At 35.0% G+C, this 23939-nt stretch overlaps 1 protein-coding gene across 1 annotated transcript in view; it reads left to right on the top strand.

Moving 5' to 3' along the window:
* DTWD2 (DTW domain containing 2) overlaps positions 1–23939 on the top strand; it is a 97364-nt gene that overhangs the window by 22408 nt on the left and 51017 nt on the right. The window contains exons 2-4 of the mRNA XM_067731505.1: positions 5116–5206; positions 9213–9307; positions 12074–12266. Coding sequence (XP_067587606.1) covers positions 5116–5206; positions 9213–9307; positions 12074–12266 — 379 coding nt within the window. The remainder of the gene's footprint in view (positions 1–5115; positions 5207–9212; positions 9308–12073; positions 12267–23939) is intronic.

Below are 23939 nucleotides of genomic sequence, written 5' to 3'. Positions count from 1 at the left end.
CTTTGGCTGTTTGGTTTAATGGTTCCATACAAATTTAAGGAATTTTGGTCCTATTCCTGTGAAAAATGTCATTGGAATTTTGATAGGGTTTGCATTGAATCTGTAGATTGCTTTGGGTAGTATGGACATTTAAAAAATGTTAATTCTTCCAGTCCACGAGTACAGAATATCTTTCCATTTATTTGTGTGTTCTGCATTTCCTTTCATTAATGTCTTGTAGTTTTCAATATACAGATCTTTCACCTCCTTTGTTAAGTTTATTCCTAGGTATTTTATTCTTTTGGAAAAAGATTTTAAATTGAGGAGAGCAATTTCTCTGCACTTATTCACTAGTTTGGTAAGAGATGGTTTAACATTTGGATAGCTAGTCACCAGCATAGTACATGCAGACAATTGTGGAGTAGGAAAGTATGAGAAAAATTGCTGTTAATAACAAATAAGCAAAATTCTTAATTAATTAATAAGGGGGTTAGTAAAGGGGACATGCTTTAAAATAAATGGGTAGTGATATTTTATGAGCATGTTAAAGCATAAACCAAAACAATTAGGTTTAGCTTAAATCACAGTTAACAATGTTTGTACATAAAGTGCTTAGCTGTTTTTTTTTTAAGTAAATATTTTCTTCAGTAAATACTTTTTCTCCCTATATGGTATTGCTTACCAGAAAGATCACAAATGATAACAAAGGAAGATCTGAGGGAATTCCCTAGTGGTCCAGTGGTTAGGACTTGGAGCTTTCACTGCCAGGGCCCAGGTTTGATCCCTGGTTGGGGGACTAAGGTCCTGCAAGCTGGACGTTGTGGCCAAAAGGAAACGAAACAACAGAAATGTCAAAGGAAGATCTGGGACTCTGAATTTCATTTATAATACAAACTAATTGCTTTAGTACTAGAGAGGAAGTGAAGGAGAGATCAGTATTTGATATGTAAGAAAATGAAAGGATAGGATAAGAAATTGTGTAGGAGGAGAAAGGAATTTCAAGGTCAAGGTAAGAGGGAATGCAAAGGTATTCCCTCATGTATTCAACAGTATTTATTGATAGCTTACTATGCTAGGTGCTGGGATATAAAAGTGAAGAAAGTAGGTCAAGTCCTTGGCTCTTAGGTAGCTTACATTGTAGAGAAGGAAACCCACCTTAACATAACATGATGTCAAATAGTGGTAAAATGCCTCTTTCTTACTAATTAGGTTGAACGTTCTTTTTTCATTGCATTTTTATATTTTTTAAAAAACCAGCTTTATTAAGATACGATTCACAGACCATGGCATTTATCCTACTAAAGTGTATAATTTAGAGGTTTTCTGTAATATTAGCAAAGTTGTGCAAACACCACCAGTATTACAATGATTTTAGTAGATTATCTTTGAGTATCTCTTTACAACATCTTTCTTTTAAGCTGCCTTCTTCTTTTGGTATTGCATCCTGTCCAGTAGGCTCCACTAATTATCAGTTGATCATTTTATCATTTCGATACAGTGCCCTGGAGAATAAATTGCTCAGCAGTCTGATCCAGTTAAATTTGGAGAGGGGTAGTTTTTGAGGCCACTCTGAGTTTTTTTCTGACTGCATGTGTGTTCTTCTTAGCTGTCTCTTTCCATGGTTCTTTCTGATGAACTAGCTGGCCTATGATTTAGCTGTTGCTCTTAATTAAGAAGAGTTATTGTTTTTGAGAGCACCCTTAGGCTTGAACTTCTCACACTCCATTTCAAATAAAGTCAGTTACTTTAGGGAGAGCTTCAGAGCTCTCTTATAGTCTGCCTCTCCTCCAACGTGGATTCTCTGAGTCACTTTTCTGGGCACAGGTCTAGTCAGTAGCCTCTGACTTGCTGCTTCTGGTGTTGAACTTCTGTCCTACGAGTGAACTGGGGTGAGAACAGTTGGGGTCCCAGCATTTTCAGCCTACTGCACTGTGGTACAGCTTCTGTTTTTTAAGTGGAGGCTGGGTGGAGGAAGGGAGACTGCTCTGTTGGCCACACTCACCAGGAATTTATTTTCTTCAATTTGGAGTTGGAAGGATGAGAGATGCTGATGGTCTACCTTTCTCTGTGACATATGGTAAGTCTTGATTGAAAGCTGAGAGGAAGCTCTGTTCTCTTGGCCACACTTACCTGGAGTGGAGTTTCTGTCAACCTAAACTGGGGCAAGGTAGTAAATGGGTTATGGCTCAAATGCCACAAACTATCCCAATACCAAGTTTTCATAGATTTTCTTGAATAATGTTTCTTCATTTGAATATGCCCTTAGGACAATTTCCAGAGACTTTATTGTTTTAAGTTCTTTTAAAAAAGATTTATTTATTATTTATTTGTTTATTTTATTTAGTTTTGGCTGTGTTGGGTCTTAGTTGCAGCACGTGGGAACTTCGTTGAGGCACGTGGAATCTTTTGTTTGTGGCGTGCGGGCTCTTGGTTGTGGCGTGCGGATTTCTCTCTTGTTGTGGTGCGTGGGCTTCTCTCTAGTTGTGGCGTGTGGGTTTACTCTTCTCTAGTTGTGGCACGCGGGTTCCAGAGTGCGTGGGCTCTGTGGTTTGTGGCACACAGGCCCTCTAGTTGAGGCACACGAGCGCAGCAGTTGTGGCATGTGGGCTTAGTTGCCCCGTGGCATGTGGGATCTTAGTTCCCTGACCAGGGATTGAACCCGCGTCCCCTGCATTGGAAGGCGGCTTCTTTACCACTTGTCCACCAGGGAAGTCCCTCCAGAGACTTTAAATGGTGGTTTTATAAAACAGTATTTGTCAGTTTTGCTTGTTTCACTGGAGTGTGGGTCTCTGAAGCAACTTTCCCTGTTATCCTGGAAGCAGAACTCTCCAAACTATTTAATTCTAAATCTTCCTAAAGATCAAACATGTCCTTCCAGTAAAGAAATTACTACTTAATTCTAAATCTTCCTAAAGATCAAACATGTCCTTCCAGTAAAGAAATTACTATCCCAGGTAACTTTTTTTCCCTCCATGAACAGAGGTTTTGGTCAGACATGAAACCCAGAGCTATCAATAGCTAAAGCAGTTCTTTGCACTATCCTAACTGTCATACTAAGGACCTTTATAATTACTATATATGTCATGAACTAAAGATGTTATTTTAACTGTTTATTTTACCTAGTTTTCTGCTACCCACAGAAATCTACAGCTTTCACTCAGCTTGTTTACTTGTTGGATTTTGCAGTTCTTTGGCCCTGCTGATATGTGGATGCTTCCTGCATAAGACATATGACATTTTTGCATTCTTTCATATTCTTAGAATCATATAATTTATAAATATGTAAGTTGATATCCAGTTAAATTCTGATTTTTAAAAAATGGCTTCATCTGATCTTAAATTACATTTTATAAAAGAATTTTACTGACATCTGATCATGCATTGCAGTCATATGCAGAGTTTCATATAAAAATATCAGAAACTTAGGGACTTCCCTGACAGTCCAGTGGTTGAGACTTTGCCTTCCAATGCAGGGGTTGTGGGTTCAATCCCTGGTTGGGGAGCTAAGATCCCACGTGCCTCGGGGCCAAGGGACCAGAACATAAAGCAGAAGCAGTGTTGTAACAAATTCAATAAAGACTTTAAAAAAAATGGTCCACATCAAAAAAATCTTTAAAAAAAATCAGAAACTTAAACTTTTAGAATTCTAATGTATCTCATTCTCTTCCTCCTCCTATTGAATGGGAAATCCTTTCTAATTGCAGCCCTTGATCTGTTTGTCAGTATACGTAGTTCCATCAGTCACTGCTCCGGTGTTTACTTATGTTTAAGTGGTCTTCTTAGGACCGCTGAAAGACTCTCCATTCCTATAAATCTCACATTCCTGAGAAGGAACCCATTGTAGGACTGAGTAGTCACACGGAATCATTTCAGACATCACTGGAAAACAAGTATATTGATTTTCCTTTGGTTAATCATCCACTCTGGGTTCATTGGTGGAGAGGGCAAGTGGGGTCATGTTGTACAATACATTTCTACCTTTGCGTAAGATATTGTCTAGATGATTTCTTCAGCAGGAGCAAAGGTTTGACAGTTTCTTGTAGAATGAGGTGGTAGATATAATTGAACCAATTTACTTGCACTGTGTTTTATTAATATAAGTATTTCTTACCTTAGGCTATAACTCAACATGAGTAAAATTGAGGAAACAGTTGATAGTGATCAGTTTTCTAGTAGTAAGTATGCTGTTGGGAATTCCCTTTAATATAACATTCACTTGTGTACTATTGTAATGGCATGTAACATCTGCCTATAATAGTGATCCATTGTGAAAATTTACTTCCATCATATACTGTATCTGGCCGTTTGTTGAATTTCATATTATAAACACACATATTAAATATAGGATATAATGGTAAACTATCCATGTATATTCCTTCAATACCTTTGGAAGGACACACAAGAAACTAAGCACTGGTTGTCCTTAGGGAAGAGAATGCACCAGACTGGAGGACTGAGATGGGAAGTATACCCTTTTATTCCATCTGAATTTTGTAATAAGTATTTTTGAAACAATAGTAAAGCACTAAAAAGTAACTAAAACAAAAACAACAAAGTAAACAATAACAAAAGGGAAAACAAATGGATAGACTGGCGTTCTGTGGATATAATTCTAGCCAAAAATATTTTGGTGGCCCGTTTGGGTTTCTTCTCACAATTGGTAAGCTCTCCATGTTGACTGATGGCTAAGTTTGATTAGAACTCTCTTCTAGGTGGTAATTATATTCTAATATTTTATCATCATTTTGTTCTCTCCAACTTCAGATGATTTAGATCAATTGCCAGGTTTCTCTTTGACATGAGATCTGTTCTTGATTTGGAATGCAAATTATTAGAAGTGTTTCTTCATGAATAAAAAGACCATGGTGGTGACTTATGAGTATTCTTCCATTGAAGATAATTAAGGCAAGATTTTTTGAGGTACTTTGATCTATGTGGATGGTAAAAAATTTACTTGAGTCTTTTTTCAAATTCTCATATTGAAAATATGATTGATTAAATTCATTCTTGGTATCATTTTAAAGAATGCAGCTTTAGCAAATCTATATAATGAAGTGAGATTATGTTCAAATTTTAGGTTATTGGTATATAATTTTATTTTAAACATACAGGTTTTCATTTTTTTCTGCCCTTTAGCCGACCTCAGAAAGTGTGTTTGTGTCCGTTTCTACCAGTGCATCCTCTACACATCTCTACCCACTTGTACATAATTCAGCATCCAGCAGAGGTAAGATGTTATAAAATACACAATTTCAGATAGAATATTAGGATACAAGAGGAAGCATACAGATGAACATACTCATCCCTTTCAGCTCTTCAGCATTTTTGAAAATAAATTGATGATAAATGCTCTCTTTGGGAAAAAAATAGTTTCTTTTATATATTATATGATAGTATAGTATCATATGCTTTATAGACAGACAAAAAATGTGTTATTTCATAAAATGGTGTTATTTCATAGAAAGTACATTACTGAATTGTATAATGAATATTGAATATATAGAAGTTTAGAACTCCAACAATTTTGTATAGAGGAAAAAAAGATTTTGTGAGTAGAGAGCTAAGAAATTATTGCTTTTTAAATTCTGGTCATAGCTTGTATCCTTTGATGTCTTTTCTTGTTAGGGCAGAGATAATGCTCAGCATTTTAGTGTTATAAAATGAATGCGTAAAATAAATTTTTTACTTCTTTAAGTGAATAGAACAAATATGTATGTTTTACATGTATATATAAAAATAAATATATAAAAATATGTGTACGTGTTGTATAGAAAGACTTTTTAGTTAATAATTTCATATGTTGGTGAGAATTATGCATGTGCTAGTGTGTATGTATGTTAGTAACTCTTGATTAACTGCAGTAATGAAGAGAGGAGCGAAGGAGATCATAGAAAACCAGAAATTATCATCAATACCAAACTAGTTGATGCATGGTACAAAAATGGGTTTACTGTAAACTGAAGTTAAAACTCTTCCAGGCTTTTGAAGGAGGAATAATTTTTTCTTAAATTTCTGAGGTGTATACCACTTGAAGACTTTACCAAAGACATTAAAGTATATTAATCTGTCACTTTCCTTTTCCAAATGATGGAGCAATTATTCTTTTATTGCAAATTGTTAAATATTTCATTTGTTGGGCAGCCTTTTTTTTTTTCAGTGTTAACAACATGCTTTTGTCAGGATTGTGACACTTTAATCACTAGCATTATTTTACTGCGTTTAAACATACAACATGGTGCAGCTCAAATTTACATAAAATGATAGCTTACTGGCCATAACAGTTGTGGCTAAAACTTGACTTTTGATGTTGAGTGCTGTTTTCATTTTGCCATATGCATAGTATGGGGCCTTTTCATTGTTGTATGGTTCCAGACATAAGATGGCTTTTAAAATGTAGGTGTTTTCATAGATTTGTGGCCGTTTTAATGTTTTCATATCTCTTATTTGTTCCTTTTTTTCTTCATTCCTCTCTTGTCCTCCATACCCCCTCCCCCACTTTCTCCTCCTTCTCTCCCTCCTTCCCTTCCTTCCTTCCTTCATAGTTAATTCACAGTTTAGATGATTCATCCATAATTGTGTGTGCTATAAATGTATTTTATGTATGTACAAGTACATACATATTGTTTTTCCTTAAAGTTCCAAGGAACTTTACAATCTTAATCTAAGTCAATCATACTTGGCTGCCTTGTGCTTAATCTCAGCATACTGTTTTCAATAAAAGAATAGGCCAATTTGATGACTTCCCCTAAAAAATGATTGAAAACCATTTGGATAGGCTCTAGGAGGGGGCTTTGAGAAAAGAAGACTTGATGGAGTGGATGAAATGGAGGTGATATGATGGAGCATTTCAAAGAGTAGGTATATGCATATAGAAAATTACTTAAGGATAAAAACAAAACAGTTATCTCAAGAATAACAAAAATACTTTACAAGAAAGAAACGTTGTGTTAAATTGCTTGGCGTTTTGTGAACTACGTATATGTAGGCATTAATTATGTAAATACTGTTTATTGATTTAACTAAAAATATTAGAAGATGTAAGGGTAAGGAGTGTTGTAAGAAAGCTAAATTTTCATTTATTACGAGAGGCTGTAGTTATAGAATGCTGTAGTTAAGAGTAAGGCTCAGGAGTTTAAATCCTTAGCAGCTCTGTAAACTCTGTAACCCTGGGCAAGATAATTAACCTCTCTGTGCTTCAGTTTTGTCATTAGTGAAATGGACATAATAAAAAATATACTTCATTACTTGGTGGTGGTGCGTAGTAAATGAATAATATATAAAAGGCACTTAGAATTATATACGTTAAAGTTAGCTATTATGATAATAAATGGTAGTTTTTAGATAATATCTAAAATTGATAAGAAATAGCAAGACATATATAGAAATATGGACATAACTACTGGAAGAAATAGAAGAGTTAAAGTGATTGCCTCTAGGAAGTAGTATTGGGGAGTGTATCTGGGAACATTACAAATCTTTAGGCACCATTTAATTTGACTATTTTACATGTGTTACTTTGACAAAAGTTTGGAAAGTGATTTAATTATGTGTCGAAGTCTCAATAGTGATGGTAAGGAGGGAGGAAAACAGTATGAGACGCTGGAAAATGTCCTGAAACTTCCCTCTCACCTATCTCCTGCTAGTCCCATTCATCATACGAGCTGCTCCAACTTGTTTTCAGGCTTCCTCAGAGTGCCAGCCTGCTACATGTTCTTTTTAGTTAAAATCCCAGCAAATTCTGACTCTTCTGTTTCCTTTCGAACTTTATATTAGGTAGATCAGTTTAACTACTCTCAGCATCTGCAAATTTACCTTTTACATGCTATTTTAATCAATACTTCCAAGACCCAGGGGTGAAAGAGGTAAACACAAAAATGTCCCTGAGGGTATATCTATGTGTCTGTTTGTGGTTGTTGAATACTGTTACTACAATACTTTTGGTTTCTGTTTAAACGTAAATAATGTAATTATAAATTTATTTTTAATTACTTTTATAAATTCATATATAACTTTATTATTTTCTATATTTACTAAATAACTGATATTCCTAAAGGAAAGTAAGTAATATTTGATATTCCTTTAGTACATTGTCTTTTTTATAGACACAAGTTATTCACTGTGAGGATATGTATATGCAGGATTATATAAACTGGTAAAGCTAACATTGGGCTCTATGTAAGTAAACTGATTAGAGAGGGCCTCTGTCACTTATTTGATCAAGCATGACATTCCGAGATGGGCCAGTGGAGAAGAGCCAGGCAGTGACTGAGCACTATAGACCAAAATAACCAAGAAAAGTATGAGGCTAAAGCAGAATAGCTAAGCACCTGACTTTACTAAGGATTAAGAATGGAATTCTTGTGGCAACCAGAAAGGTGGTTTTTAGTGTTGGAAGTTAGGACGTTGAAAAAAACCCACTGATTTATGGTGAACATTATCTATGATGATAGTTAATGCAATTTACAGAAATGGTCACCAGCTTTTTTCACACTAAAGTTATAATTTTTTTCTTTTTCCATACTTTATTCCTTGGAAGGAAGGCCATAAATCCAGCCCACACTCAAGTAGGAGGGAGAGATTAAACTCCACCTCCTGGAGAGGGGAGAGTTTATGTTTATTACTTGGAATTCTTCTATGAGGAAGATTTGTCACTTCTCTCCCATTTATTTATTCAATCATTTATTTATATCAGTCTAGACTCTGTATTTATTTTATACTTTGGGTTATAATCCAAATACTGTTATTTTGTTGCTCAAGTTGTTCCATTGGGTGCTCTTTAAGATTGGCTTCTGTGTCCCTTTGATATGCCCTATTGTTTTGTTTTTTTTTTGAGCACTTCCTTGCTTTTGGGGCATAAATATCTAGGCAGTTACCTTCAAGTTGACATACTACAAAATGTAATTACTAGTGAAATAAAAAGTTTTTCAGAATAAATGAATTCAATTTAGTTAAACACAAATTTACATTTTTCATAATCTTTATTATTTAGAATAATGTTATCCTTTTTGATCAGTAAACATGTAAATACACCCAAATAGAATAAAAATATACACTTGTATTATATTTAATACTGATAAGTCAGAGAAACTGTACCTCTTTTTATTAAACTGTGGTCTGTAGTAAAAGACTTGTGAAAATTATACATAATGCTGTGAATCAGATGTTCATCAAAAGGTTTTAAAAGCGTGTTTATCTAATTAGAATCTACATTTTAATTAATTATTTAATTACAGGAAAACAAGGTGTTGCGGACAGTTCCTCTGCTAGCAGCATGTCTCCCCCAAGATAAGTGTAAAGTCAAGATTGGTCGTCGCTTCAGTGAGGAAAGGTAAATTAACTTTTAGGGCAATTTAAATGAATTCTTTTTTTACTTTAAAAATGGTTTCCTTCAAGTTACCTATTAGACCTAGAACGTGGTACATTGGAAATGGTTAAAAAATTTAATTTCTGCCTTCTCTCTCAAAATAATACAAGATAAGCAAAACATAAACATAAACAAAAACAGACCAAAATGGAATAAACAAATTATAGCATTATCTAAATTCCATGGTATATATGTTGAGCCTAAAAGGCATGTATATTTCCTGTTTATTTCATTTTTGTTAAGATATTTTATTTCAAGATGTTAGTGTACTTGTATTAGATTTAGTTAATGTTTTTCTTTCTTTTTCTTTTACAATTATATATGATATACATTTATATAAACATATATTCATTTCTAGCCCATGAAGGCTTTCCTAAGGTACATTGACTAGAACTATATTTAGTGTTCCAGTTATAGGCACATCCATATTTTAAAAAAATGATAGAATGCCTTCTCTTGTTGTGTTTAAAATATTTTTTTTGATGAGGCCCAGTATGTGCAGCAGTTTGTTAGTTGATATCTTCACAGACAGTTCTGTAATATTCTTGGATCTTATTTTACACTGTATTACAGAACCCATTATTATAAATATATATAATATACTGTATGTATATTGAAATTTTTCTACAAGTTGTTTCTTACCTTTGAAGCATATTTGTTGCTTTTCTACCTATTCAGAGCCTTCACAAATTACTTTGATCCTATCTACAAAGTTAAATATATTTTTAGATTTCTTTTTCAGTTCACTTATGAAAATGCTAAGTAAGACTAGTGGCAGCACCAAGCCCAAGGAATTGACCAAACTTTTTCCTTCCTTTATTATTTTAGCTTTGTATTATGAAAACATCATGTTAGAACTTTATAAAATCATTTTTTTCCTTTCTCTGAAACTATTGGTTAGGCATTCTTTTCTCATATAGATTTTTCTTTTGCACAGTTTGCATTGCCTTGTCCCCCAGAGGTGAGCTTTGCTCTGGGCTTGGTGCTGCTGTTGCAGATTCTGCCATTTTGTTGGGAGTGGAAGCACCATCCAGAGCCCTTCACATGGGGAGCAACCACATAATTTACACTGTGACACTTCTTTCACACAGAGGCTCTTTATAATGATAGTTTCTTTATAATTCTTGGATAGATGTGGATATATAATCTGCCAGCTTGGATCTTGGTTATTTTATTGCAAAAATGGTGAGCATCTATGGTGGTAGAAGTGGAAACCATCTGGGTCATCCCTGACATTTGGCTATGTAACCCTTCCACAGATGTGCGTGGGGATGAGAAACTTGATATTTTTCTAAATAGCCTATCCCATTTTGAGCCTATGATATTAAGCTCAGTATTATTATTTTTTTAAATTTTTATTTATTTTTTTGCGGTACTCGGGCCTCTCACTGCTGTGGCCTCTCCCGTTGCGGAGCACAGGCTCCCGACGTGCAGGCTCAGTGGCCATGGCTCACGGGCCTAGCCGCTCCACGACATGTGGGATCTTCCCCGACTGGGGCACGAACCCGTGTCCCCTGCATCGGCAGGCGGACTCTCAGCCACTGCGCCACCAGGGAAGCCCTAAGCTCAGTATTTTTGATGGTACCAAATATAGTGCTTACTCAGTAAATTATTATTCACGTATGGATTTTAAACTAAAGCTGACTAAGATTATTGATTTAATATTAATCTGGTAATTGAATGATTTATTTATTTATTTTTATAAATTTATTTTATTTATTTATTTATTTTTGGCTGCATTTGGGTCTTTGTTGCTGCGTGCGGGCTTTCTCTAGTTGTGGCGAGTGGGGGCTACTCTTTGTTGAGGTGCACAGGCTTCTCACTGCAGTGGCTTCTCTTGTTGTGGAGCATAGGCTCTAGGCGTGAGGGCTTCAGTAGTTGTGGCACGTGGACTCAGTAGTTGTGGCTCACGGGCTCTAGAGCGCAGGCTCAGTAGTTGTGGTGCACGGGCTTAGTTCTCCACAGCATGTGGGATCTTCCCTGACCAGGGCTCGAACCCATGTCCCCTGCAGTGGCAGGTGGATTCTTAATCACTGCACCACCAGGGAAGTCCTGAATGATTGATTTAGTTTTTTGTTAGAGTATGTGATGTAACCATGGGGGAATGATTAAGAGACTTATTACTTTTAGTATCCTTTGTAAATGGAATTTAAAAATACTTATTTTCAGTTTTTTGCCACTAGTATGTAAGAAAACAGTTGGGCTTTGTATATTAACCCTGTATACTATGACTTTCTAAATGTATTTGTTAGTTGTAGAAATTGTTTTGTAGATTCCCTAGAACTTTCAATGTAAGTAGGATTATCTGCAGATAGGGTCATTTATATTTCTTCCTTTCTGATGTTTATGCCTTTTATTTCTTTTTCTTGCCTTATTGTAGTAACTGGGACCTTCAGTACAATGTGTATTATGAGTGGCAAAAGCCCCTATCTTTACCTTGATACCAATCTAAAAGGACGTTGTTAGAGCTGGTATTGGCTGTATATTTTTGTAGATGCTACTTATTATTATAGTTTGAAGATTATACCATTTATTGTCTTTAATTGACTTTTAACTTGTCTCCTTCCCCCTCAAGTTTGTTTTGTTGCTTGCAGACAGAGGCTGTGTCATTCTTTATTATATCTCTAGTGACAAAATGCTTTGACATGTATTTTTGAATGAAGTTCAATAAGAATAATAAAACTCCACACCCCCGCCAGGCTAATAAAGACTTTTATTTTAAACTTTTAGAGATCCTGAACTTTCAACTGTTTGTCGGAAGTCTGATACATTAATATTATATCCAGGGGCTGAAGCTGCTAATTTGGAAGAATTTATATTAGATTCTCCTATTTATCCTTCCACAATCATCATCATCGATGGTACATGGAGCCAGGCTAAGGACATTTTCTACAAGAATTCCTTGTTCCGACTGCCTAAACAGGTAAACTAGTATTTTAACATAGAGTAAATACAAATGTATAGTTATACATGTATATATTTTCTGTGAGAGGACACACATATGCGTTTATATATGAATTTGATGGTGTTTAGATATGCAAATGTTATGTACAGAGGTATGTATATGCTTGTGTGTATGTTTTATATGTAAGCAGAAAATTTCAAATTTGTCCTTCTTTGTCAGTTCCTACCATCAGATTTCACCATAGTTTAGGCATTTAGCTGTAATAAAAGTTTCTCAGACATTTAATCAGAGCAGTGTAAGGATTATTTATTTCTATGTGTATTAATGTTTTTGTTAAGAAGTGTTATGTTTAAATATTTTTGGAATACTAAATTACTTTGTTCTTATTAGGCATGACTGAGTTTTTATGAAATACTTTTTTTTGTCATTCATGATTATAATCATATGGTTTATCCTTCAATTTGTTGATGTAATTGATGATGATACATTTCCTAATGTGGGACTGTTCTTGTATTATTAGAATGAACTCTACTGGGTCATATTGTACTACCCTTTTGATATATTACAGAAGCTTATATTTTATTTAATGGCTTTAAATTATAATTTATATATCTTATGTACTTTTATTATAATATTTGGGTACTAAGATAATGGTAACTTCACCAAATAAATAGGAGAGGTTTTAATATTTTTCTGTGACTTGGAATAGTTTAAATAATAGTTAACCTAACTACATTTAGGTGAACTTGAGGTGCTGCCATTTTGTTGTATATGTACAGGACGGTGGGCTGGGAAGTCTTTGTCACGAACCTATAGTACCTGTTTCAACTTCCCCCAAATGACTCCGTCCCTGAATTTGTTTTCCTTGGGGGAGGGGGGGATGGATTGTACCATGAATAAGAAGTATTAATTTTTTTAAAGACAAATTGACTTTGAAGATATAAAAAGTTCACTGCAAGAAATAAAAATTGTGAATGAAGAAAAAAAAAATAGTTTTGCTCCTTAAAAATTACATGGAGCTCTATGGTGAAGCCACCTGATACTGGTCTCTTTAAAATGGTAACTTTAAAACCCTTCTTTCAAACTCTTTCATGAAAATTATTCAAGCTTTCTACTTCTATTTGCTTCATTTTTTAATAGTTTATCTTTTCTAGGGAATTATTCCTTTCCCTTGGGTTAACAGATTATTTGCCATATACCTATATATTCTTAAGTACTTATTTTAATTTCTTCTGGATGTTTCCCTTTTTTTTTTTCTAATCATAAACAACACACACACACACACACACACACACACACACTTTTCTCCCCCATGAACAGACTCAAGAGGGATTTCCTTGTTTATTGAGCTTTTAGAAGTATTAGCCTTTAGATTGTTTTAATGGCTATTAAACTTTATTCTTACTTCGTCAATTTGAACTTTTAGCTTGATCAATTTATTTTACCTTTTTCAGCTAAATTATTTTTTCTGATTGTAAGATTTGTGCTATAAGTACTATGTTTCTTTATTAAGATTAGTGAGTTTCTTCTTTAATAATAAAAGGAAAGAAGACTGTAATGTTTCTTCTTAGTATAATTGTCATTGTATCCTATAGTTTTGGATTGATGTGTTTTTGTATCTATACCATTGATATAATTTGTAATTTGTTTTGATTTCTTTCTACCCATGGATTATCAGAGTTCTTAATTCTCAAGTGTTATAACATTTTTGTAGCTATTTTTATTTTTATTTTGTTGGATCATGATAAAATAACATTGCCAACAATATTGTGAATAATTTTATGATTTTTATCAGGGTAAGTACCTGGCAAATTTTTGTGCATGTTCTATGAATATAAAAAATTTACCTTCTCTATTTAACAATGAAAGTGTTTACATTTTTTTTAGTTTGTTATTGTGGTTTTACTTTATGCTGTTATTTTTGGCATGCCCGGGCTATTTTATATTGAAAAAGGTATATGGAAAGCTTCTATTTGTGTGCTTTTAATGAAGTTATTCCTACATTTTCTTCTTTTTAAATTTATTTTATTTATTTATGTTTGGCTGTGTTGGGTCTTTGTTGCTGCACACAGGCTTTCTCTAATTGTGGTGAGCGGGGGGTACTCTTTGTTGCAGTGTGCAGGCTTCTCATTGCAGTGGCTTCTCTCCGTGGCATGCGGGATCCTCCCGGACCGGGGCACAAACCCGCATCCCCTGCGTCGGCAGGCGGACTCCCAACCGCTGCGCCACCAGGGAAGCCCCTTAGAAACATTCTTGCAAGAACGGCCTTTGGCATCTGAGAATGTGAATGGTAAACAGTTTGCTGCACAGATATAAACTTTCCCTAAAGGATGAGTGGCTCACTGTTGTACAAACAATGTGGTGTACAATGAATACTTGCTTTTCTGTAGGAGTCTGAAATTTTGGTGCGTGCCAGGCAGAGGGTGTCTATGTAACTAATCTCCAGTAAAGACCTTGGGCCCTGTGTCTCTAATGAGCTTCTCTGGTAGGCAGCACTTAACACAGGTTGTCACAGTGTAATGCTGGAGGATTTAAGTGCATCCTCTTCGACCTCACTGGGAGAGGACTCTTGGAAGCTTGAGCCTGATTTCATTTGGACATGTGTCTTTTCCCTTTGGTAATTTTGCTTTGTGTTCTTTTGCTGTAATAAGTCTTAGTCATACGTTGAACTAGATGCTGAGTTCTGTGAGTCCTAGTGAATCACTAGACCTGTGAGTAGTCTTGGGAACCCATGACAAACTGCGTAACAAAATTCTGCAAAACACAGTATCTTAAAACAGCCATATTATTGTATCTCACGATTTTGTTGGTCAAGAATTCAGTTTGACTTGTTGTCAGAGGTCACTTGGTGATTTTCATCTAATAGTTGGTTTGGTCTGGTGGGTCCAAGAGCTTTCTCCATGAATCTGGCACTTTGGCAGCGATGGATGGAAGGCTGTGCTCAGCTGGGACTGTTGACTGGACTGCCTACATACGGCCTCTCCTGTATTACAGCCCTAAAATGCCAATTAAGAATCAGACTATCCTGAATAGACCGATCATTTATTTATTTTATACTGCTGAAATAGCTTATATTATTATTTTTAGCTGGAATAATTGGAGTTCTGAATTCCCTGTATTACCACATATTTTGTAATGTGTGGTTATTAATTCCTTTTGTTTTCCCCAAACTACCTTCCCTTTGAGTGTTAAGGGATGTCTTTTTGTTCTGCTGAATAATTCTGTGTTCATGTTATCTGTACTCTTTGTGATTTTATTAACATGTAACATCTTCTTTTGGCTTTCATATTTCTAAGAAGAGAATGTTTTTATTATATCCTCTTTAGAGAGTGACTATTCTAGTTATTTTTATCTTAACCGTGTCCAGGTTCATTTTTTCATTTGAAAATGAAAAATCTGACCTATATGCAATATGATAGGCTGAGATGCACCATATATATTTTTTTCCTCCAGAAGAACCATGGAGGCATGAGTTCCCTTTGCAGAAAATATTATTACTTTTTATGGCTAGAAATTATTCTTACTTAAGTGGAAAATTTTCAAACCTGTGATTAGAAATATTTCTTTTTTACTCACCAGTTTGTAGTTCTTTGAGAGCCCTTGGAGCCTTTTTTTAAATGAATATCATGAAAAATTCTTGAAATCTTTCAGCGGCTTTTACAAATTTTAGCTCATAGTTTGATAGCTTCACATTTGAGTTCCTTCAGGACTCCTGAGTGAATGTTATTCAATCCTAATTTATTTGTATTCAGCAATCATGTTTATTTTTTGGTATTAACAATAAATGACATCTCTGTTGGATAATATTGCATGTTAGAAAATTTTAGCATGCATTATATAATTTCATTCTTTAAGCAAATTGTTAGATGGTTTGAATAAGTATTTTTTAAAAATTGAATCATAATGTTTTATAGTAGCAGTTAATTTGGCATTCTGTATATGCTATGGATTGTAATAGTTCATATTTGTGAATATTATGTGGCTCTCATTTTAAGAAGTTGTCTCTTTTCATAGCTTACTCCAATTATTTACAATACTATTTTTTTCTGTTTTTGAGATTTAAATAAAAATAATCTCTAAATTAGAATGATAGACTTAGAAGGAAGCTCAAAACTCTGGGTACTAGGGACACAAGAGGTTTTTCATTATCCTCCTTGTAATTATTTTGAAAATTTTCTACATTGAGCAGGAAATTTCAAAGAGGAAAATAAAAATTGCTTGAAATCCTACTATCCATAAATAATCATAGTTAGCATTTTGGTCATTTCCTTTCTTCTGCATCTTCCTGTGGATTTGAATAGTATTGTTAATTATCCCACTTCATAGATGAGAAACCTGAGGCTTAGAGTAATTTTTTAAGTTTGAAAATAGAAGAACTAGAGTGAGAATGGAGATCTTATGACTCCAAATCCCACTGCTCATGGGCATCTGTTCAGTTTTAGGGGCACCACACTACCATCCTGAGTCCTGGTGTTTAGATGATTGTTGTTGTTGTTAATGTTGATCAAGGCAGGCAGGATATTATGCAGTCCACTTGCATCAGGGATGTTCTGAGATTGATATTTGGATACCTGAGGTGAACCCTGGACACTCATGATCACAGTGAGTCTCCCCTCTGCTTTAGTGCACTTAGAGTGCTCAGTTAGGTGATTGAATTTCAGCCTTGATTTCTGACTTATCATTCCATTTCCCCCAGTGGGACTGAACTCTGCCTTAAATCCCCACCTCCCTAGTTCTTGCTCCTAGAAACTGGACCACAGAAGCTCCACCCACTGACTGGAATCTTGTTCCAAAGATAGGATCATGGTGGTACCATCCACCTGACTCTTCTGACCTTGTCTCACTCACAAGTTAGAGTGCTTTTGGCTATTTGACCACCATTTCAGTGTCACTAAAGATATGGATGTTTGCACTGTTGGTCACTCTCTTTGGGGGGGGGGCAGCCCTACAGTGTGGACTCACTCATATCTACTTTCTTCCTTTTTCTCACTAGCATATATATATTGAAGTTGAAATAGTAGGGACTTTCAGGTTTTTTCCATCAGGGTATACTACTTCCTTAGGATAATCCTAAACTATTAATTAGATATTGAATCTCTGCACTTAACCATGTTTTCGTGTATATATATATATATCTTCTGAACTATTTCCAGTAAAATGAACTTGAGAATTTAGAATCCCTTTAAAGTAATAATTTTCAATCTAAAGTTTACGGGAGTGGTTAAAGACTGAGGTATATACATTTGTGAGTCATTTCCACTTAGGTGGCAAGTGAAACCAGGTTATGGATGATATTATCTAGAATGAGAATATGGAGTTAAAAACAAGTATTTAAGATTGGACCTTGAGAAACTTGAGTATTTAATAACCAGGAGAGAAGGTTGAAACCACAAAGGAGACAAAGAATGTGTAGCCAGGTGGGTAGAAAGAAAACTAAAGGAATGTGGTGTCTTGAGAACAAAGGAGGAAGAGTGTTAGCAAAGTTGAATGCTCCTGAGAGATCAGTTAAGTGAGTACTGAGAAGTATCCATTAGTTTTAGTGACATGATGGTTATTGTTTATTTTAGTCAGAGTGTTACAGTGGAGTGATAGGATGGAAACCAGGCAGTCAGGCTTAAGTGGCAAGTAGAGGTGAAGAAATGGATCCAGTTGGTATAGAAAACTATCTTAAGTAGTTTGGTAAGAAGAGAAGTGAGGTAGAAACAAGGGAATTGTGAACTTGGTGGAAGATGTTTTCGTTTATTATATATTTCAGGTAGGGGAGACTTAAGTGTAATTAAAAAACAGTGGGAAGGATTTAGTTGAGAGGGAGAGGTCAAGTGTGTCACAGAAAGAAAGGATGTTTGATAGTATATTATGTTTCTGAGGAAGCAAAAAGGCTGCATAAAGCTGCTTTGAATGATCTTTTACAAGTCTTTTTGTGTTGCATGCTTTTATTTCTCTTCAGTAAATACCTAAGAGTGGAATTCCTGTGTCTTTTGTTTAACTTTATAAGGAATGGCCAGTTATCCAAAGTGGTTATACCATTTTACTTCCTCATCAGCATTGTATGAAAGTTTCAGTTGTTCCACATTCTTGCCAACACTTGTTAGTGTTTTCAATTTTAGCTAATCTAAGGGCAGAGTAGTGGTATCTCATTGTGGTTTTGATTTGCATTTTCCTGGTGATTAATGATGTTGAGCATCTTTGCATGTTTTTAGTTGATCATCATATTTTTTATTTAGTGAAGTGTCCTTTCCTATTTTGGGGGGATTGATTGTTTTATTATTGAATTACAGGAGTTTTAAATATATTCTGCAGAATAGTTCTTTCTCAGACATATGTGTAGCAGATATTTTGTTCTGATCTATGTTTTGCCTTTGCATTTCTTAATGTTGATTTTGAAGAGCAGAAGCTTTTAATTTCAATCAAGTCCAGTTTATCAGTTTTTTAAAAATGGTTTGTATATTTTATATCCTAAGAAATATTTGTCTACCCACAGGTTACAAAGATTTTCTCCTACTTTTTCTTTTAGAAGTCATATATTTTTATTTGAGTGATACATTTTTAGCTGATATTTTTGATTTAAGTTAATTTTTTGTGTGTGGTGTGAAGAAAGTAAAATTTCATTAAAAAGATATGGCTATGTAGGTGTTCCAGTACCTTTTGTGGGTAAGATTTGTCATTCCTCTAATGAATTACTGTGATTCATTTGTTGAAAATACCTTGACCATCTATGGTTCTGTTTCTGTTCCACTTATGTATGTGTTTATCTTTAATGTCAATACCATTCTGCCTTGATTATTGTAGCTTTGTGGTAAGTCTTAAAATCACATAGTGTAAGCCAACCAACTCTATTCTTTTCCTTTTTTTAATTTTTTTTGTGAAAATTGTTTTGGATTTCCTTTGCATTTCTGTATACCTTTTAGCATCTGTTTTTTATTCTCCAATATAAAGTAAGTGGGAGTGGGATTGTATTGAATCCCAAGTGAGGATGGGTAGAAAAAGTGAAATGACCTTTTCCAATCAGATTTACATTTTAGAAAGGTCACTCTTCTGACAGAGTGCAGGAGTGCATTAAAAGAGAGTAGGATTGGAGACAGAACAACTTATAGTCCAGGTGATAGATGGTGAAGACTAGAAGAAAGACATTGGTGCAAGTACATACTTTTGAAACCTCTATCAGTTTTCTGTTGCTGCCCTAACAAATTACCATGAATTTAGTGGCTTACAACAACACAAATTTATTATTTTATAGTTCTGAAGATCAGAAGTCTGGTACAATTCGTGGACTAAAATCAAGGTGTTGATCTCCTATGTTTTTTTCTCCTGTGTTGCTTTCTGGAGGACGTTGGGGAAAATCTGTTTCCTGCTCCTTTGGGTTGTTGGAAGGATTCCAATACTGTGCTTATATGTCTGAGATCCCTGATTTTTTGATGGCTGTTGGCCAAACGCTGTTCCTAGCTTCTGGAGGCTGTCCACCTTCCTTGGTTAGTGGTACTCATCATCCATGTTCAAATCCAGCAATAGCAGGTTGAGATCCTCTCATGCATCCTTTTCTTCTTCTTCTTCTTCTTTTTTTCCCTTCAGTCCTATCTCTCTGACCAGCTGGGAAAGGCTCTCTGCTTTTAGAGGCTCATGTGATTAGATTGGACCCACCCATATAATTCAAGAGAGTCTTCCTATATCAAGATCTGTAATTTAGTTACATCTACAAAAATGAAAACTGTATAAAAACTATACTCAGAAGTCTCACTCTTTTTCATATCCCTTCTTCCTTGTTTCCACATATTCTCCGTGGGTAATAACTTTTACTAACTTCTTGTTTATTCTTATATTATAGCATTTTTCAAGAAGCAAGCAGATATATACATATATTCATAGTCTCATTTCTATGTTTTTTACACAAAACTCTCTTACTATACATATTCTTTTGCATGTTTTTTAACTTAACACCATTATCGTTGAAATCACTCCATGTCAGTTTATAGAGATCTTCCTTATTCTTTTGCTTATAGTACCTGTACTCCTTATATCCTTTAAATAGATGAACTATACTTTATTCAACCAGTTTCCATAGAAAGGCATTTAGATGATTTCCAGTGTTTACTCTGACAAATAATGTTGTATATATGTTGTTTCATGATTGTGTAAATCATGGGGTAAATTTGGGGTAAATTCCTCGACATGGGATTGATAGATCAGAGGGTAAATACGTAGTTTTATAAATATTATCAAATTTCTTTCCAACTATTTTCTCTCATTTTACGTACCTATCAGTAATGTTTGAGAGTGCCTGTTTCCGAACAGCCTTTTCAACAAATTTGTTGTCAGGCTTTTGAATTTTGTCAATTGGATAGGTGAGAAATGGTATCTCATTATAGTTTTAAAAAACTAACTTTACTGAGGTATAATTTATAGGAAGTAAAATGAATTTATTTAAAATATACAGTTGATGATTTTTGACAAATGCATAATCATGTAACCACCACAACAATCAAGATGTAGAATGTTTCCATCATCCCTTAGAGGTTCCTTGTCCTTTTTGTGCTCAATTTCTCCATCCTTCATCCCAGCCCCAGACAGTCACTGATATGAATTCTGTTTCAGTAGATTCCCCGCCCCCTGCCTTTTGGAATTTTAAATAAATGTAATTGTATAGTATGTACTGTTTTATGTCTGATGTCTTTTGATTAGCAAAATGCTCTTGAGAGTCATCCATGTAAGCATGTGCATAATTTATTCATTTTTTATACTCAGTGGTATTTCATTGTATGGGTAATTGTTTATCTGTTTACTTATTGATAGATATTTGGGTCCTTTCCAGTCTTTACTATTATTAATAAAACTGCTGTGAAAATTCTTATACAGGTTTTTGTGTGGACATATATTTTCATTTCTCTTGGGTAGATACCTGGGAGTGAAATTGCCAGTAAGTGTATGTTTTACATTATAGGAAGCTATCAAACTGTTTTCTAAATATATATCATTTTATATTCCCACCAATAGTGTTTGAGAGCCAGTTGCTTCACATCCTTTATAACATTTGGTATAGCCTATGTTTTTAGTTTTAGCCACTCTAATGGATGACTAGTGGTATGTAACTATGGTTTTAGTTTGACTGTTGACCATTTATGTATCTTCTTATTATTAAGTTATCTTTTTATGAATGAGTTGTAAATATTCTGGATATCAGTATATTGTCAGATATATGCAGTGGATTTTCTTCCACATTGTGGTTTATCTCTTCATTTTCTAAATAATGCCCTTCACAGAGCAGAAGTTTATAATTTTGATGAAGTCCAACTTATAATTTTTTTCTTCTATGTTTCATGTTTTTCATATCCTAAGAAATTACCTCCCTCCACATCACAACTATTTCTTTTATGCTTTCTTCTAGAACATTTGTAGCTTTTTTAAAAAAATTATTTATTTTATTTTTGGCTGCAATGGATCTTTGTTGCTGTGTGTGGGTTTTCTCTAGTTGCAGTGAGCGGGGGCTACTCTTTGTTGCGGTGTGCGGGCTTCTTAACTGTGGTGGCCTCTCTTGTTGCGGAGCATGGGCTCTAGGCACACAAGCTTCAGTAGTTGTGGCTCGTGAGCTCTAGAGCACAGGCTCAGTAGTTGTGGCGCACGGGCTTAGTTGCTCTGTGGCATGTGGGATCTTCCTGGACCAGGGCTCGAACCTGTGTGCCCTGCTTTGGCAGGCAGATTCTTAACCACTGAGCCACTAGGGAAGCCCCATTTGTAGTTTTGCTTTTATGGTGGTCAATTTTGAGTTAATTTTGGTAAGTGTGACTTAAGGGTTGAGGTTTATTTTTTTCCCAGTGACTATCCACCATTTATTGAAAAAATTATCTTTTTTTTATTGAATTACTTTAACATCTTTAAAAACATCAATTGAATATGTATGGGTAGATCAATTTCTGGATGCTATATTCAGTTCCATTGATCTGTGCCTTTCCTTATAGTGATAATACTCTGTCCTGAATACTGTAGCTTTCTTTATAGACCACCTTGAAGTCTGGTATTATAAAGTCATTCAATTTTGTTCTTTTTAAAAATTGATCTGGCTAATTCTCAGTCATTTGCATTTTCATGTAAATTTTAGAATCTTCTTGTCAGTTTCTGCCAAAATGCCTGCTGTAATTTTGATTTGGATTACCTTAAATCTTTAGATCAGTTTTGAGAAAATTGACATCTTAACACAATTGAGTCTGTCAGTCCATAAACGTGAACATGGTATATCTTTCTATTAATTTTTCTTCCTTAATTTGTTTTAAAAAATTTGTGGCTTTCAGCATTTAGGTCTAGCACATATTTTGTTAAATCTATCTCTAAGTGTTTCATGTTTTTTGATGCTATTATATTGACATTATATTTTGTTGATTTAATTTTCTAATTGTTTGTTGTAATATATTGGAATACAGTTCAGTTTTGTATATTGACCTTGTTTTTCAGAGACCTTTTAAAATTTGCTTATTATTGGCAGTAGGTTTTTAATAGATTTCTTAGGTTTTTAAAAACTTACGTGATCACATGTAAGTCATTTTTAGATGGTGAGGTGGTGAAAAAGATGATTATGTTGTGGAAATTTTGTTAAAAACTTAGGAGAATACAAAAAATATAAGATTTTCACTTAAGGCACTGTACAGTAGCTCATAGGATGTAAGATCTTTCCCACAATAGCAAAGATCAGTTGATTCAAAATTTGAAAACTTGCATGTACTTTTATTTAGTTTATATGAGTCATGTGATAAAAGAGACACAGTCCAATTAATACTTTGGGTAAAAAATAATTTGGTAAGCTCAAATGTAGGAAGAAGGTAGCTTTGGGTAAGCCACTGCCAGGGTCTCATGATCCAGGGACAACCTCTCCGGGAGAACACACAGCATGCCTCAGGCTGTTGCAATGTCACACGGGTCTCTGCCACCACAGACGCACTCCGCAATCCAATTATAGCTACCTGTACTCCTCCCTCCCCCTGGCATAGGTGAGCCAGAGCCCCCTAATCAGCCGCTGCTTTAACCCCATTCTGTCTGGGTGGGAATAGATGCCTGAGGGCGACCTACACCCAGCAGTGGGGCCAAAACCAAAGCTGAAGCCCAGGAGCTTCATGCAGCCTCAGGAGCAGCAGATTAAATCCCCACAATCAACTTGATGTAGCCCGCATCTGTGGAATACCTGAATAGACAATGAATCATCCCAAAATTGAGGCAGTGGACTTTGGGAGCAACTGTAGACTTGGGGTTTGTTGTCTGTGACTGATTTGTTTCTGATTTTGAAGTTTTTCTTAGTATAGTTTTTAGTGCCTGTTATCATTGGTGGATTGGTTTATTGATTTGGTTGTTCTCCTATTTTTTATTATTAATTTTTTAAAATTTTAATAATTTTTTAAAAATTTATTATTATTTTTATTTTATTTATTTTCTTCTTTTCTCCCTTTTCATCTGAGCCGTTTGGATGACAGGCTCTTGGTGCTCTGGCCTGGTGTCAGGCTTGAGCCTCTGAGGTGGGAGAGGCGAGTTCAGGACATTGGACCACCAGCGACCTCCACGTAATATCAATTGGCGAGAGCTTTCCCAGAGATCTCTGTCTCAACACTAAGACCCAGCTCCACCCAATGACCAGCAGACTCCAGTGCTGGATGCCCCATGCCAAACAACTAGCAAGACAGGAACACAACCCCACCCATTAGCAGAGAGGCTGCC

This window comes from Pseudorca crassidens, chromosome 3, assembly GCF_039906515.1.
Source record: "Pseudorca crassidens isolate mPseCra1 chromosome 3, mPseCra1.hap1, whole genome shotgun sequence".
NCBI classification, from domain to species: Eukaryota; Metazoa; Chordata; class Mammalia; order Artiodactyla; family Delphinidae; genus Pseudorca; species Pseudorca crassidens.
This window is presented reverse-complemented; position numbering and strand designations above follow the sequence as displayed.